General features: G+C 39.3%; 1 protein-coding gene across 4 annotated transcripts in view; it reads left to right on the top strand.

Moving 5' to 3' along the window:
- The window catches only part of SPOPL (speckle type BTB/POZ protein like), a 63,341-nt gene that overhangs the window by 27,345 nt on the left and 17,391 nt on the right, over positions 1 to 18,605 (top strand). For 2 of the 4 annotated variants that reach the window (XM_027656225.1, XM_027656226.1), the window contains exons 9-11: positions 654 to 796; positions 881 to 934; positions 3,019 to 7,236. In XM_027656225.1, coding sequence (XP_027512026.1) covers positions 654 to 796; positions 881 to 934; positions 3,019 to 3,163 — 342 coding nt within the window. In that variant the 3' untranslated portion in view covers positions 3,164 to 7,236. Of the gene's footprint in view, positions 1 to 653; positions 797 to 880; positions 1,040 to 3,018; positions 7,238 to 18,605 lie in introns of those variants that run through there. The other 2 variants (XR_003529811.1, XM_027656227.1) reach the window with 2 other exon arrangements.

Genomic DNA, 18,605 nt, shown 5'->3' with positions numbered 1-18,605 from the left:
CTATTATAAGGTACAGTTGTACGTCTGCATTACAAGAAAATAAAAATGCAGCCTGTTCATTATGTGTCATCCTTCAGAAAAAGAAGCACAGTTTATTCATGCAAAATATATTATGAGAATGCATTTGTTTTGTATCAGATTTCTGGTAGGCTGTGTCAAAGGTATGACAGAAATTAAGAAATTCAAAGATGGGTTGGGGCTAAACTTGAACCAGGCTAGTTTTAAATAGGCTAATGTATTTTGCCTTGGACAGTTTGATGAAACTCTCCATTACATATTATCTTGCCTCTTGCTTTGAGATAAGAACATGTCTAATTCTGATTTTTGATAAAGAGCCCATGTGTGTTCCTTGCTCTTCTTCCCTTACCAAACTGAAAGGAGATGAAAACTTCTGAATTAATTATTTTTGTTGTTTTAATAAAAGTTCTGTGGGTCAAGTGTTTGATCAGTTGGTCAAGCCTAGTGCATGTCTTACGTTTGAGAACTCTTCAGTGCAGCATGTTGTGTTTTGAAGTACATGTTTCGAGGAGGTTTGATGTTAATCTTGAGAGGCACCAAGTCGTTCATGACTGGAACTGTCTTAAGAGCTGCGGAGATAAGGGCAGAAGGAATGATTTTGGAGAATGATTAGTGTAGTTTTTCTCTTTCACCAGTATGCACTGGAAAGGCTGAAGGTGATGTGTGAGGAAGCACTCTGCAGTAACCTCTCGGTAGAAAACGTTGCTGACATTCTTATCCTCGCAGATTTGCACAGCGCTGAACAGTTAAAAGCACAAGCAATAGACTTTATTAACAGGCAAGTACTGTTTATGGGACTCTAAATACCTTTGTATTTATGCTTTGTGTACCTTTTCAATATTGGCACAATTGTCTCTTACAGGTGCAGTGTTCTTAGACAACTTGGGTGTAAAGATGGGAAAAACTGGAATAGCAAGTAAGTTTCCCTGCCCCACGATGTTCTGTACAAACACTGCTAAATAGACTGCAGATCTTAAGAACTGTTGCTTCATTTCCACACTACTGAGGCCTGTCACTGACTGTAAGTAAAGTAGGAATCAGCAGATGCTACCCCAGTTATGATTGTGACTTCCCCTTTAAATGATAGGGAGCGTTAACTGCCTTCCAGTGTGAGAACCTAACAATAGCTGGCTTTTATTCCTACTCCTAGGGACATAGTGCTGTGAGATGGTGGCAGCAGCCTTTATAAAGGAAAGCATTCTCTTCACTAACCAGGTTTGTGCCTGGAGGAGTGATAACCCCAGTGTGGTTTCAAGACTTGCTTAGGTCAGTGTGAGCCCACAGTGTTGCCTGAGCCTGCAGTATTTCCAAAGACAGGAGGGCAGTTGCTCTTTTTTGCCTTTGGGGACATGTTTGTGCACCTTCCCACATGCCAGCACTGGTGCTCTGGAGGCCACACAACTAGTCAGGCAGGTCCCTCTGATCTGGCTGTCTCTCAGTGCTCCTGCCTACACTGGAAATAGGTTGAGACTGTGTGGCTCAGACCGTGGGACTGATTGCAGCAGCAGCTCAAGTGAGTCATGGGGTAGAAGACAGGAATAGCCAGTGGTGGGGTCAGACAGTAAAAGGGGAGTAGAGCATTTATTTCTTACTGTCAGGATCTCTAGAGAAGTTAAAGGCTGGGTTGTGCCAGTTAGTTTAAATTAGAGTGTTTCTCCTTTGAATAAAAAAGGCTTCACAGGCCTAATGATTGAGCACGATGTGGAAAAGAAGGGGCTGGTGGAAAGTAAATAGTAAAATACCAGTAATAAGGCTAAGTCAGAATTGTGACTATGTAAACTAGTTGATGTATTTATTCCTCCTCAAGTGATTTGGAAGTTCCTGAGTTGACTTCAGTCTTGAGTAATTGCCAGCTAACATGCTGGCCATCTTTGCTTCGGCCAAAGCATCCACAGTAAATCAGAGAAATAATGTGAGAGGGCCTGGCTTAATTTACTGACTCTGGGCACCAGGAAGTCTGAACTTTGGTTTTGTTTCTCAAGGCACTTACCTTTACTGACTTGCAGCAGAAGATTAAAGACTTGCATTAGAAATCTGCCAAAGGCGTTTTAGAGATCATATGGTACAGAGGTCAACTGCTAACTTTATGCTTGATTGTGTTCCTGAAACAGTATGAGGGTGCTCATGAAAGGCTTCTGAAAATGCAGAGCAACAGAAACTTGGGATTGATGCATAAGATATTAGTTCCAAATTACAGATTTATCCTGTGTCAATGTGGTATTCATCCCAACCAGTGTAATATTCTTCATGTGCAGAGTGAATTTTTTTACTTTCATCTATAGTATTTCACCAAAAAGTAAATACATACATTGAGTAAATGCATAGTTTTTAATCTCCAGGATGTCAGTGTTATACTTGCTGAAATCTGTTGTTGTTTCTATGTTAGTTAAAAATCAACAGTGGCCATTGAAAGCCATTTTGAATGTAGTCCATCATCTGTACTGAAAAAAAGGGTGAATGTTCTCAAGTATGCTCCACTGGTACCGAGACTGCAGACTCCCAGGGAAGGGTTTTGTAGCCAGCCAGCTAATCTGTCTTCATGGCTCTTTATAGTAGATGAACTACATAATTTTTGCTGCAGTTTCAGCTGATTCATTTTGTCATCCTTCTCTCTCCCCAAATTGAGCATGCCCTTTTGTGTAATGAGATTATCACGTCTCGCCTTGCTTTTTGTCTCTGCTCTGGAACTCATTTTCCTCTAGTTTTCCTCTTTATTTTAGTGTTTTTCCTGAGCAATTTCAAGGTGGTTATCCTAAAACAGTGTGCAGTAATGGATGTAGTTCTGTAGCTGAGGTCTTGCTGGTGCTGAATAGTCCTACATGATTATGATGATAAACCCATATTGCAATTTGCTGCATCTGTCCATCGGCATCCTTACTGGCTTTCATCGTCTGTCATTTTACAATGGCTCTTCTGCACTAGCCCTGCCTTGCCTGCTCTTCTCCGCTGTGCATTTGGTTTGTAAAATTGTGTGACTGTTCTTAATGCTTCTGTTTTCAGCCAAGCAACAGACATAATGGAAACAGCAGGCTGGAAGTCCATGATCCACTCCCACCCTCACTTAGTAGCAGAGGCCTTTCGCGCACTGGCGTCTGCACAGTGTCCACAGTTTGGCATTCCACGCAAACGGCTAAAACAGTCATGAAATCTTCCATGAACTTTAGAGAAATTGGACTGACTCTACTCCTCCATGTCCAGAGGTGTTTTCACAAAGCATAACAAGAGTTTTTGTTATCCTTGTCCACAGAACAGAAGCTGAAAAAGCCTATTGTTTGCTTTTCAGATGGATAATTTATGGTTTAATCCTCAGCTTTAAATTAGACTGATTAATTCACTGAAAGGCCTTAAATTATCTTCAATGACTCTCTAGTCCATATAGTCTAATGTATCTTGATTTTTTTATTATTATTTTTAATGTGCCTTGTCTTTTTGACTAGGCTCTGCAGGATTGCACTAGCTCCATAATGCAGTAAAGTTGAAAACTGAAGATTAATTTTTGAAAGGGATCTTCCATTATTTTCAGAAGAAAAAAAAAAAAGATTATAGTTTGGTCCTGTGCTAACTGGAAGGTTTTGACTGGCCTCTCATTAAAAGCACTTGAACCAGAGGCACATCATGTACCCTAGACAAGTGCTAAATATAGGGAGAGCCTGTTTACCTTCAGCGAATGCCTACAGGCTATTTATGGCAATATACTGCTTTGAACGTAATTTATTTTTCATTGTGGGGGCAAATATGCAATGGTTTGGCCCAAAAATGTATTTTCATTACAGTTTGTAATGCTTACTGTGTGTGTGTCAAAGCTGTCCAAGCGGTGAAAAGAAACACAGAATAAACCTCTTGCTTGTGTTTCTTTACGGTCCATCATTAGTTTACATTTAATGCAGAACTGAACGAGAGGTAAAGAGTTCAGTGTGAAAAGGAATAATGTTGTATATGGAAAAATTATATCCCACGTGTATGGTTACATAGAAAAGTAAAGGATGCATAGAATGACCAAATGTAAATTGAGGAAATGGGCCAAATGGATTCCGAATATGCACTTTTAATGTGTAACTTTTATATGTTGTGTGGTACATATATATTTTGCTTTTGATGAATTAATGAGGTACAGGTAATTGTGGCTTAACTTTTTAGATACATTTTAAGATGCCCACAGCCACATGGGATTTAGTTTTGTTAGAAAAGAAAGGCATGTCTTTTTAAGACTCAATTGAAGGTGGCTATTGCAAGCTTTCATATTTAAGTAACAGAATATTTTCGCTTATTTGAAAAAGGCATGTGAATGGTAAAAACTTTGAAGGGATTTTTCCCATCTTGACTTATGTGCACAGCTTCCATTAACACCTGAGGAGGCTGTGTACACATCGAGGAGTATTTCCCTGAAATGTCAGATGGTATTTGCAAGCAGAGGCTTGCTCAGTCTTGCATTTCAGTTATTGTACTAGCATTGTGGATGGTATTGAAATTCTGCATAATGTGAAAAGGATGAAACATTTGTAAACTGCTTGTCACGGGCCAGTTCTTTATTATATGAACCTTAGCTTTAATATCAACATCCTCAGTGTTTGATAGCTTTGTTTACAATTGGGAGGAAAAGTCTGCAGTAGTGCACACTCTAAATGTTCCCTGAGTTATTGCATTGAGTTTACTGTAATAGTCATAATATGCTGTATTTCTTTTTATTTGGGAAGACTTGGGTTTAGCAGTGGGGAATGAGAGGAGATCTCACCTAATTTATAAACATATTTGCATAAGGGTTTGAGTTGACCTATTAAAAAAAGTTATGCAGGGGGGAAAGAGGAAGAATTTTGAATTGTTTACTGTCTTGAAATCTATCTCCATCCTCATTTCATTGAGGTTCATCTGAATTGCTCTGAACAAAATTTTTGGAGGAAAGAATATATAGTTTTATACTTTGGCTTCTTGTAAGGCACTAGCAAAGGTAAATAGGAAAAAATACCCAGTCCAATTTTGAAGACTAAAACCTCTAAACATGTGTTTTCTTCTTGACTTCTGACTAAGTCTTTATGATGGATAAAGTGTAAAATCAGAAACTTAATTAGTACAGAAGGCATCAAATTATATATTTGTAGAGATTTATCCTTTTACCAGTTTTTAGGTATTTATCTGAAATAAGGTCTCATAGGCGTTCTCCACAATAAGAGAGTAAAGGCAATTATTCCAAAACCGTGATTTTTTTGCTGCACTGTGTAATGCATTGGGGCTACAGATCCTCCTGCTGATCACTGTAAAACTCGCAGCTCTCACGTGCAAAGTGACTTGAATAGTTAATGGTGTAATGATTGCCCAGGTCAGCCTGTTCTGAAGTAACAACATACAGTAATCAGATGGAAAGCTTAAGGATTTCTGTGAATTTTTTATTTTAAGAAGCTTAATAGCACACTTGGTACCAAAAAATGTCAGACACTGTGCTGTGATATCCTCTACATCGTAGAGTGTCCCCTTCTCCAGTCAGGCAGTGTAAACCATATGTTACACTAACAGGAGAAAGCCCTATGATGATTGATCTGTTTAGATTTGATTTTATTTATTATGTATATTTTCAAGTTTTGTCAGCTCTTAAGAAAAAGGTAAAACAATTGCTGTATTCTTAAGTGAATGCACTAATTATTCACCTCTTTAATTACCTACATGCAGTGTTCTCACTGAAACGGGACAGCTGGTAATTACAACCTTCTTCTTTGGTTTCAGTAGCTTCGTTTCATTCCCCGCACCTCAAGAACTTGCCCTTCAAAGCCTCAGTTGTCAGTTCAAAGTGCAGCAGATTGAAAAAAAGCTATCTAAATCAACGGAGAGATTTTTTTCAGGCTGAAACCTGAGGTTTGTGTTTTGTTTTTTTTTTTTTCCCCTTAGTTTTCTATCCAGATTAGGACTATGACGTATGAAGGTGCCATGTTTTGGCTTGCCAACACTACCCTCTCAGATAGATGTGAACCACCGCTTCCATACTTTTCTGGGGAGAACCCTGCATGTGTCCTGTGTGTGCGTGCGCGTGTGTGTATGACTGTGCGGTGTTTTTTTGTCAAGAATGACTTTCTAAAAACAAGGACTCAATTTGCTGTTAAAATGCTATTATGTATTATATATATATATATTTTTTTTTTTTCCATTCGAGCCTCTCCTAAGGAGATGCTTTGGGTGGAAGTTGCTTCAATAAATAATCCTTATTTCCTAGTCCATTTACTGCATGCAGAAGTATGAACACATTGTGCCTTTTTAGGAAACTGTTGCAGTGAAGGGAAGGTTTAACAGGATACAAGGTCTATGTGAAAGGTATTTTTAAAGATGAAGGAGAATGCTATTTGATACTCAATTGAGATGGAAAAGTTGCATGTTGATTCTTCTTCCTAAATTCAGTTTCACCGAGGTAGAAACTACACAAACAAGTGGAATAAGTATTACAGATACAAGTTGAGTAATGGTATCATTTTGTGAAATTGTGATAATATTTGCTGTTACAAGATAAGTGTATGTCAAAACGTGATAATCATGGACACAGAGTTACTCTAGTTCTGATGTTTTTCTAAACATTGAGTATTTAGTATAAAATTCACCTTTGCACAGAAGATCAGTAGAAGACCTATATGGAGATTATGTTAAATCCTCACAGCAAGTTTTCTCCCTTGGGAGTATAAAATGATGTGCAGTATTTGAAACTGTGTTTCATGGAAGACAGTGAATTGAAAATGTGAGGTGTTGCTACCTGAAATGTTGAATTTTACAGCTGGTTAAAATTCCTAAGCTTAATTGATTTTGGATTTTTTTTTAATTGACAAGTGGAATGTTACCTGTCCTCTTTGTCTGGTGTTAATAGTGTATTTAGTGCAGAGCTTAGCTCCTTAGCTAGCAAGACACTTAGTCTCATAACTTGGCTTCTGCTTACAGTAAATGGACTATGTTTGTAAAGGGAATTCACTATTTCAAGTGTTTTGCAAGGAACTTCACTGTATTTGTAACCTGGTTTTTGAAGGCTTAAGATCAATGAGTCCTATTTTAGAAATTAAACCAGTGAAATGACTTAGACCTGTTTTGGGGTGGAAATGATTAAGAGAATTCAGATATGTAAACAGTTGTATCAAACCATCCAGCCTTTTTTTATCAGCTGATGTTAATGGTGAAATACTTTTTGTACCTTGTTGCTGAAAATATTTTTGCGTTTCAGCACATCAAGTTACAATAAAGTTGTTACTTATACAGAATGTGTCTGTCTGGCTTGTATTTGTTTGCCTTTTTTTTTCCCCCTGTATCTGTTCCCAATGGCTGCCTTTGCTTTGAGAAAAGTATTTTACCAGCACTGTGAGTCTAGTGAAAAATATACTGCTGTGCTTTTGGAAACCTCTTCTGGGGAGGATCATCTTGCAGCCTTACTTTGATCTCCACTAACTTAGTTATTTTTCCATTTTGACACTTTCAAATATCTTAGAGCTCTGAACAGCTTAACTTGCCTACCTGAGAAGTGACTGCCTTTACACAGACTCTGTCAGGACTGATGCTTGGTGGGAAGAAGGGTTGGTGCTGTGGTAATGAAGATTTCTTTGTCCACCTGCCATCAAAAACTGTCATCTTTTGTCCTGTCAAAGAGTATAGGCTTATAATGACCACATCCAACAGGAATGCTGTTTGCATTTGTTACAGAAGAAGTGGTTTGTAAGAGTAATCTCTATGAGGAGTTCATGGGGTTTAATATGGTTGTAAATATTTTGCAATCATATGTAGGACTGTTGATATTGAGAGGTGCCTTCTGTGTATTTGACTTTGGATGCACTGAACTCCAGAAAACAATGGATGTCAAGGTAAGTTATTTCACTAAAAGTGTTTGCGTGTAGGTACGTGCAAAATTCTCAAGGTTTAACAATGGCATAACTCACACCTTCACAGGCAACTCCAGTAACCTGCAAGGGAAACAGGACTGTTACTGCTGTGAGTGGTAATATGAATTATTTGTGCAAGTCAACCTTTTTGAAATGAGCTTCGTCTTTTAGGTAAAAAAATATTAAACTTCATTATTTCTTTTTTTAGAAGGCTGTATTTTTATCCTTAGTCTTTCTGAAGTAATTTTTCTTCCAAAGTGTTTATCTTGTCATCGTACAAAAGTTTTCTTTGTTATTCAGCAAAATGGATTCAATGAGCATTGATTAAAAAAAAAAGCACCTATTTTCTTTCTAAAATTAATTCTAATAGTGTTTTGTGAGGAAACTGGGCACTAAAAGAAAGCTTTTCTCTTTTGAGGTGAATGCTTCTGAGTGTTTTCCCTCTTTTATTAAAAAGGGAAAACTCAAATAACAAGTTGGTAATATATGCTGTTAGATTAAAAACCATCTCTTGCCATACAGAACTGCCCATCCTGCCATACACTGAAGGGACAGTTTGATGTCCTACAGAGTAGTGCCAGCTTAACCAGTCTCTGTTACTGCCATGAGAAGAGAAGTTATTTCAGAGTGCAGCCTGAGCAGTCAAAGGTGAGAAATGTTGATTAAAGTGTGTCTTTGTGCCACTTCTCCAAACCTCACAGCATTAATGGTTTTCTATGTTTTAAGATAACTTCTGTTACTATTTAAGTCAGAGTATTACCCATTCCATTACAACTTTAACTTGCCATGTTTATTAAGTAAATTAGATTAACAAACTGCTTCCATTATACACAAATAACTTTGCACTTAACGTTGTGATAGTGTGGTAACAGGAAATGCTGTTAATTGCCATTGAAAATTAGAGTAGTTTTGAACACTTTGTCTTTCTACAAACTTCTTGGTAATTTTCCACTAGAGGAACATGGGTTTTGTTGTCAATTTTGAAGATTCCTTCTTTGTACTCTCAGAGAAAGCTGGAAAAAATACAAGTACAGGAGTGGAATGAAGCATTTCTGATGTATGATGAAAAGAACTTGCTTTTTCCATTACAAACACTGCAAAAAATATCGACTGTGAGATATTCTCAGCTGTGAGAATTCCTGAGTGCTTTGGAAATGGCATTCCAGAGGGTGTCAAATAAGTTATATTTTAAACAGTATGTGAAGTTGATGCTCAAGTGCAAAATTGGGTTTCTCATGAGTCAAGTATAAATAACAGAAATGAGCTTGTGACTCAAGACTCAGGAGGGAAAAATAACTTTGCAGACTTTGCTTGGCCTTGGCCTTCTTATGGAGAAACAACCAAGAGTGTTTTGAGTTCTCAGTTAAAGTATTTTGAAGGAGCCTTAGAGCTAGTGGTGATTATCATCCTGTCAAGCAGGGAGCAGATTGGACTTCTTTGAAAGCGTTGCCTGACACCGACATTTTTGTCTTGCATTCTTTAGCAGGGTTTGGAGCATAACAATATTTTTGTGCAGGTACTGTATTTCAATCAAGGGTTTGTATATAATGAGTGGAAATCTCTGCTTTACCAAACTTATGCATGTTTCATGCGTTGGCAGTGATAGTCGTGTAGAAAATAAATTGCACCATGTCAGACTCCGAGCTGCTGATCAGGATGGAGGTGGCTGGTGCTGCATTTTAAGCAGTTACAGTTTTTGACTTCCCACGTTTCTCACTGCATAGTTGACTGAGCCATTTCAGTTACAAAAGGTAAATTTTGAAGCATATGCAAAAACGATTCTAATAGTGTGACATCTTAAAGCATAGAAGCTTTAACTGCAGGCCGACCTATTTTAACAGGAATTGCCACGTAAACTATTTTAAATATTCCATTTTCAAGTTGGTGGCTTTCTGTAAGCTTTGAAATTAATTTCATGTGTTATGTACACAATTTTCTAACCCAGCTGTGTTTATCGAGTCTTGAAATTTTAAAACAAACCACCTCCTTGCTACTGAAGTGTTCAACTGACATGTTTACCTTCTGTGGTCAGCAAAGACTAAATCTTACTCGGGTAGTTGTGCTATCCCCAGATGAAGAGCTGTGGTGTTGTGCTCTCTGTGAAGCCCACACCATATGTTTTTGAATGGAGAAAAAAAAGTCTGTTAGATTGTGCATCTTCTCCCTGTCACGTCTCGCAGATGGGCTGTTCCTGTCAGACACACACATGAGGGAGTTCTTACACTACCAAGCCTTCATTCCTCCCTTACAGCAGGACTGGGGTTTACTACGCTGGATCAAAGAGTCTGTACCAACACAACTTCCCTGGGGGGGGGTTATTGCAGGGCAGTCAAGAGAGGAACATAAAATATTTTTTTTGTGTATTTATTGGCTTTTTTGGTCAAGGTGAATTGGAGACACAGGTATGGAGAAGTGTGGGTGTCTTTTTGGATTCTCGAAATGCCTTGTTTATCTGCTGTGGTGGTTTTTTGGAATGTGTGCTGACACCACTCAAATAATATAAATAAATACAAAATACCTAGTGAACCTGCAAATGCTTTATAATGAAATGTCATCAAGTTCAGTTTTCCTGATTTAAAGAAATAGAGATGTGAATTTCCTTGTGCCAGTGCCTTTTAACAAAAATGTATGGTGTCAGATTTAGTTAATCTCAGAACAAACTGTAAAAGGGGTTAAATTGTGTACTAAATTAGGAAAATGCAGTATTTTACCAGTAATGCTAGAATAGCATGCATCTACTTTTGACAAGCTGACAGACCAGAGAATTGAAACTTAATGAATCTTAATGCTTTCTGTCATGTACTTCAATTTTCTCAAATTATTTCTCCAATTAGTTCTAGTCTTTGTGAAAGAATGATTAATGATAATTAATACATTCTTTTAATTTGCATATTCAATCTCCAGTGTTACTAAAAAATACAGATTTGTGTATGTGGATGAGGCACGTTTGTCTGTTATTTCTTTGGGGTGTTGGAGTTTTCCAGATTTTTGGTTTTGTACTTCCAATTGAACAGGGAGAATATGGTGGATGCATTACGGACTTTAATATACTCTTTCCACATAAATAATTTGGGCATAACCGAGGTCTCCAATCTTCCCTGTAAAGATGTTTTCCCAGGTACTCTTTAGTGGATAGGTAGGGAATGTAGGGATGCAAAGTTATTGTCAGGAGCTTAACTCATCCTTGAGTCAGCATCTGAAAACATCTACATCTGCAATAGAGGACATGTGTTCTTCAGCAGTTGGTTTTGGTTTGTTTATTTTTATTTTATTTTTAGAGTTTCTGTGTGCTTCCTTTATGTTGTCATTCAGTTTTGTTCTACTCCTGACATGCACACATGTATGGATTTATCCATGATCTGAATTTTGTGTTTGAAATCAGTAGAGCAGCATGAAGTTTTGAAAGCCATTGTTTTTTTGCCTGCATAGGACCTCAAGCTTTCCATGCCGTTCTGCAGGTATCTAATGTTTGACTCTTAGAAAAAAACAAACAAACAAAAAAAACCCCAGTAATTTTGGCTTCTGCTTAATTAGTCTTTTGCCTTTTCATACAAATGCTCATCCAGAGGAAAGAACTGAGATCAAACAAAAGTATTTTTTCAGTAGCAGAAAAAGGGGCACAGTAGGGTAAAACTCTGTTTCATTGGCAGGAGGACATAAAGATTCAACTTGAAGAAATAGAACTTCATATTTGACAGGACAATTAGCTGAAACAGATTTTGTGTGAGGGAGATGCTGTAAAGCTACTAATGCAGAAAAATGCCTTTGGGGCTGTTCCTGGGGCAGCTGTGACTCTGCAGCTCTCCTGCCCACAGGACATGTATTTCAGGTGCTTGTTAGGATAACTCATGGTTGGAAGTCTGCAAGAGTGGCAGGCTCTGTATGTCTGAAGTAACATTTCTTCAGGTAGCTCTACAAAGGCTTCTTCTTTAGACACACTTTATCAAAGACATGGAGTGCTTGCAGTTTCAACTACTTTTTTAATCAATAAATACTTTATTCTAGTTTTCTTGCCACTCATTTAGTTAAATATGTGGTGTTTGCTGGGGCAGCATGCCCTGGTTATATCCACTTCTGAATATTCTGTACAAATTTTAATCAAAGTACTTAAGCAGAAACTGGCTTTCTGGAAGAATTATCCTCCCAAAAAATAATATGGGTGTCCAAGAGGTGCTGAGATGGTAACCAAGGTGCACACTTAGGAGGCTGCAGTTTTCCAATAAGGTGGTATTCTGGGCAGTTAAAAACATAGAGGTAAAAAGTGTAGGTATTTTGTGACTCAGTGTTAAGAAGAGGGATGCTAAAGGACGATTTTGGAGTATCCTCAACAGCTGACTATTAAAAACGCCCCATGTAGTATAAATCCAAGAGCATCTAGAATTTGGGCACATTTTGTGTAGTAAATAATCACATCTACACTCTTGGTGGTAGTCATGCTATGAACAGTTGCTGTATTTACTTTGAGTCAGTGCTATCAGCAAGTCCATAATCTTCCCTCGTTGCTTGTTTGCTGAGAGCAAACTAAACATTTGTTCCTGATTCCTCTGGATAAAAATATGTAGAGGACGGTGGTGTTGCACTGAGACCATCCTTAACAATAATCCTTGTTAGTGTTTTAGCATGAATTACAAAGATGGAAAGAAGCTTTTCCTGGCATCAATGGCTTTTTTTCGTGCTTTAAAGATGAGCACAAAGCCCAGGGCTGGCTCAGCAACGTTCAGTGCCACAAGGACAGCATCTTTAATAAAAATAAACTTTATTTACCTGTATGTAGAGATTCTTATCACAGAACCATCAATGCTGCTGGCGTAGTTTTGTGATCTTTACTTCCTTCTTATAAGACTAAACTTTGTCAGAACTGGCTTCTATGCCTGCAGATACACAGGGTTTAAGCATCTGTAAGGGAAATGCCAGTTCCCCTTGGAGGAAGGATAAGGGTGTGGCTGGCTGGGTGGAGCTGAGGCACCACTGCTCACCTGCTAAACAGCTGATATCCCTGTTATGGGGTGGTCAGAAGCTGTTGCTTCAGCAAGTTTGGCTTAAATAGTGAAGCTGGGGGTGAAATGAAGGAGGGCGGCTGTGTTGCCCACAGCAGTGCTCTTCAGCAGGGCAGGAGGAATTAGCAGTGGAGCAGCCAAAAGAGGAACAAGGCAATTGGAGCTTGATAATGTTGTGATTTTTGTTTTTCCTTTTTTGTCTTTGTCAAATATTCAAAACAGAGGATTCATCAAATAATTGATAAGCAGAGGATGATGAGTGCTTTTATTTCCAGTGAGTTTGAGCTGAAAGGACTCATTGCCCCTTTCACATGACAGGCCAAGTATTCTTCTTTCTCATTTACACCTTGCAGAATTTTTCTCCCCCCTTCCCAGGTAACAGCTGCTGGAAGTAGGTGAAGAGAAATGACAGTAAGAAATAGATTCTGGCTCTGCAGTGAGTGCCATGCTCAGGAGCCTGTTCCTGAGTAGGTGTGTGGCAGAGCTACTGGAATTACCCTTGGGAAGTTATGCAGGAAGAATTCAGAGAAAACATGATCTTTCTTTGCTCCTTGCCCAGAACTGTGTGTTGACATGATGTTTGTCCTTCTGCAACCCAGTAAAGGGATTTGAACAAAAACACGTGGGAGAGCCTGCGTATCAAAAATGGTATTTGCCAAGCCAGCTGAGAAACACTTTTCAATATTAATGAGCAATTACTTGTTGTTCTTTAAATATCATAGGCTGGCTTGGGTTGGAAGGCACTTCAAAGGTCATCTCATTGCACCCCCCTGCCATGGACAGGAACACTTTCCACTAGAAGAGATTACTCCAAGCCCTGTCCAACCTGGCCTTGAACACTTCCAGGGATGGGGCAGCCACAACTTCTCTCAACAACCTGTGCCAGGACTTCACCAACCTCACAGTAAAGAATTTCTTCCTAAATATATTGCTAATTACCATGCTAGGCATGAATATTATTGTCCTTTTAGTTTCCAAAATTAACAAAGTTGTAGAATCTGTTCATTAGATTCACCTTCACTTGAAAATAATTTTTAAAGAACCATTTTTCCTTAAAAATTTCAAGTAGTACATGTTTGAAAATCGAGAGGTGAAGAAAATTCCAAAATTCAATCAGCCTGAGGAGACTGTGTTTAATAAAAAATGTGAGTATGTGCCAAGAGAAGGAAAGCAGCTCTTAAAGCAGCTCCTAAAACTTCCCACTTACAGCTGTTAATACCTGTACATAATGTGTAACACTCACTAAAGCGTTGTTGAACACTTCATTCAAATGCCTCAAGTGTAGGAAAGTAATGATTTGAGCAATCTCAAATTTTGGGGATGGGGCCAACTTTTGAGGTGCCTAAAACTGGTGAAAATTCCAATAAATGACAATTCTGAATGTGTCACCACAGTTTTTAAAGTACTGTTGTGTATTTATTACGAGGGTAGTCCCTTGTCTTTGGAAAATGCTGGATTTGGTGTTTACTGCTTTCTGCTTCTGGAAACGACTCCGTGTTGACTCAAGGTGGCTCAGAAAATCCCCACTTGCAACACACTCGGGATCCAATGGAGCCCTTCATTTAATATGTGGGAACTTTTGGATTACTGAATTGTTCCTGGGTACCCAAACTAGACGATTCAGGGAGGAAAAGGCAAAGGCCGTCGTGATGATGGTACAGTTTTCTGAAAATGTTAGTTTGGTAGAATACTTCCCTTATTACAAAAATACGTCAGGCAAATACACTTGCATATTTTGAGCTTTAATATCCTTTTGTATCCTGCAGTAGATTAAAATGTCAGTCATATTCTCCATATTTCATAGTCTCCTAGAAGCCCCGGGGAAGGTGCACATGTCTTATGTTACTTATGTCCCACCAATAAAACAGTCCTCTAGAAGGAAATCTGTGCAGGCTGTACAGCAAGATGTCAAATTAATTGTACTGAAATAATGAGTTAGCACCAAATGCTAATTAAATATTGATGGAAGTCATACTCTCAATTATCTTCATTATGGTGCAATGTTCTATGTAGACATGAAGTGCTGGGAACGTGGGCATGTATTATTATTAGTCTTGTCATATAAAAATATTAGTTATTTCTCTTCTCAAAAATTCACTGTAAATGCACTGGAGGTCCACGTATAGTATCTTTTTGATGGAGTAGGTCTTTATCTAATAAAGTTTTTTGTGTTCACCCCTTTTTCTTTTGGAGGAGCTGGAAGGGCCAGCCTTGAGCTCAGAGAGGACAGAGCTGTAGGGCAGCATAGCAGAGAGAGGAGTCCAAGGGGTGAGCCTGACAGCAGGAGATTGAGCTGAAGCAGAGGGGTCTGCTAAGGGAGATGTAATCCAGGATATTTTGCTTTCAGGAGAATGGGATGGGCAAGAGCTGCTCCCTTCCTCACATGCATTAGCACTGAGAAAAAGGCTTTTAAGCCAGAGAAGTTAGAGGACTTTTTTTGGCAAGGACTTTGTTACTCAAAAACAAAAGTCCAGGACTATTTAGACTGGCGACTAATTAGATGACAAGTCCCAGGAACAAATACAAATACAGTTTTATATGCAGTTGCCTTTGGGGAGTATGGACAAACTTACCACAAAATTCAGAGGTCAAACAGGTACTATTCTGTGCAGTCTTGTTCCTCTCAAGACCCTTTTAGACTCTGCTAGAAAAACAAAAGAATTAATTCCAAGACTTCCAAAGTATTCCTGAAAAATGCTGTCCTAGAACGTTTTTTTTTTAAAACAGGAATGTCTTTTTCATCAGTAAATAAAAAGCATAAACTGAGGTGAAAATTAATCCTTTCTGCAGACTTTATTGAAAGGAAAAGCTTGTACAGGACTGCTTGGATTGGCCTTCCTTCCCAAGCTAGACTGGAGAAGAGGCCTGCCTGCCATCTCTGTATGAGGCAGTGGTAACTTTGTGCTAGTTTGGAGGGAAAAAAAATTTTTGGTACTTTTCTTTTGCTTCTTGCCCTTAATTGGCACCTTTGCAGCAGGTGAGCATTAAGTATGCTCCCAGCAGTGGCTGTGTAATGTTCCAGTGTGTGCTGTGCCTCCATGTGGTGCATGGGCAAAAAATCCAGTCCCAAGAGCGCTGAATGCTCTTTGTCACTTCTAACAGCACTGAAAGGTTAAGAGTGGAGGCAGGTGTGTGACCATAATTGGGGAGGAGGGTGCAGAGCTTTTTATTGTAGAGGGTGCAGCCTTAGTGCCATTGTCTAAGTGTAAATTGTTCCTAAAAGATAGCTCTGCTATTATCCACCCTGGAATATACGTGAATCCAGCGAGAGGCATTTTCAGATTACCAGTGGTGAAGCGTGTCAGAGCAAAAGGAGCACTTGAGCTGAAGAACAGATAATACCCAGTAGAGCAGAACTGCGGCACCAGCTGCTGAGAGGGTAATTCAGTGCTCATAATGATTTCAACTTCTCTCTAAAACTATCACTTCGCAAGTATCCCTCATCTAAAGTACAGAGTTTCCCCAGACCATCGGAATAGAATCTCTCCACACCCTGAGCATGTGAAATTAATGACTGAATATTATGCTGAGAGCCATTTAATTAAAAACACTTTCATTAATAATGCAGTTGGAGAGTGTATGTGTGTTATGTAATTAAAGATAGTACATCAGTAAATGATACTATGCAAAACCAATTCAAAAAATTCAAATGAGCTGGTGTAACATAAGGAACTTAATTCAAGTGGGAATAAAGTCCGTGTGAAATAAACTCAGAGTTTTTTCCTGGAAGCTGCAATTAATCTGCTTCTGGCAACACAATTCAGTACTCATATTTTAAATAAGGGGCTGTGCTTGTTTTAAAAGATAACTGGGGTAGTGAATCAAAATAGATTTCCCTCTCCACTTTTAGCCAAATATAAGTATCCCTTAATGTCTGGACCCACTGATGAGCTTGGCTGACCTCATGGGTCTGGGCTGCCTTGCACACCATTCATCTGTGGGGCTGTTTTTGCTTGTGAGCAGTCAGGTTGTACTTGGCTGTGACCAAACACTGTGGGCCTGGTATTTATCATATAATTGCTTTAAAACCAGGAGAAAAAGGTGGAAAAGAGAGGTTTGTCCTCTGGGACAGAGCAATCTCCCTCCAAGAAGCTGGTGTGAGCAGGCATCTTGTTTTCCCAGAGTACTTTGGCTAATCCAAATCTTCAGTGATTGAAGTCAGAAACATCGCAGTTAAATATATCTGACATGAGAAGTGGATTGGAATTAAGTAGCTCTAAGTGCTATCTAATAAATAGGCTTGCTTATCATCTGCAATAAGGCAACTTGAAATATTTTTTAATCCTTCGGTTTACCTGCTCAGAAATCTGTGTTAAATATTCTGTACTCCCAGGACAGCAGTGCACATCTGCTCAGCATCACCTGCTTCAGATGCACTTTTCCACCACCACCTCTTCTTTTAGGATTAAGTACTTTTGGTTTAGAATAGACTGATGTCTCCTCTCAGAGCAGTTCTCCTGCTAAGCCAGAACACACGGGCTCATGTTCAAGTTAAATCAGCTTGGCATGTTTTGAAAATCTGAACTGATTTTTTTTAAATACCTTTGTCATGCTCTAGAAGAGCTCAGTGTGAGCTGCATTTCATCAGGACCTTTTGGAATGGAGATGGAAGGTGGTGTAATTGCTGTCCACCCATCTGAAAACCTCATCATTGGGATGATTTTCTTATGACTACTTAGTTGTTTATTACTTCAGTCATAGAATCATAGGATGGTTTGGGCTAGAAAGGATCTTAAAGATATCTCATTCCAACCCCTGCCATGGGCAGAGACACCTTCCACTGAAACAGGTTGCTCCAAGCCCTGTCCAACCTGGCCTTGAACACTTCCAGGGATGGGGCAGCCACAGCTTCTCTGGGCAACCTGTGCCAGGGCCTCACCACCCTCACAAGGGAGTATCACAGGGATGAAAGCAGGGATCACAGCAATGCAAAAAACATACTGTGATGTTGCAGTTCAGAAGTGAGAGTTTGTTTGAGCTTGCCTGGGACTGTCTGAGCTATGGGCTCTGAAAAATTGTTGACGTGCCAGGGACACGCACAGAGTGTGGGCACCTGAACTGTGCCCTATGCTGGGCTCTGTGCCCTTCCCCCTCTCCTCCCTTCCCCCTCTCCTCGAGGTGGCTGGGTGCTTAGTGAGCACAGCAGAGCTCTTTGCCTGCTTTTGGGAGCTGGCAGCATTGCTGCTGTCTGTAGGATCTCCAGAACAAAAGATCCTGACTCTTGTGTCCTGGGAAGTAACAGCAACTGTAACAGATGATACAAACCTGATAAATACTAGAAATTCAAAGCAAACACCCAGATAGCTTTAGGTGGAGGGGTTTTTTTGGCCATTTTTAACTTCAGGGCTAATTCAAACAACCTCCAAGTCTCATCCTTCTCTTTCTTGCCAGTTTGGAACCAATTATCATGTATCATCTTTCAAGAAGATCACCAGCTTATATGGAGCTGTTAAGATAAGGTAGCCAAAGCTTATTTGACTGCTAATGATGAAAGAGCCACATACTGTCTGAGAATGAGGCAGGAGAATAAAGAAATGGGATTTGCATCCGAGGGGGCTGCAGTGCAGAGCTGGCAAGGGCAGATGAGCAGCATGATGACTGAATGTGAGGTGCTGATCTGGGATCAGGCTGGTAATAAAGCTGTCTTGTTTTCCAAGGACAGTTAACGTGAGAGAGGCAAGGTGAGCAGTGGGATGTGTGGGAAGGTGTTCCAGGGGCAGCTGTTGCACAGTTGCTCCTTCATTATGGTTGTACT

Source organism: Corapipo altera, unplaced genomic scaffold (assembly GCF_003945725.1).
Source record: "Corapipo altera isolate COAL_440 unplaced genomic scaffold, ASM394572v1 68, whole genome shotgun sequence".
NCBI classification, from domain to species: domain Eukaryota; kingdom Metazoa; phylum Chordata; class Aves; order Passeriformes; family Pipridae; genus Corapipo; species Corapipo altera.
Note: the sequence above shows the minus strand (reverse complement) of the source record. Positions and strands in the feature narration are given on the sequence as shown.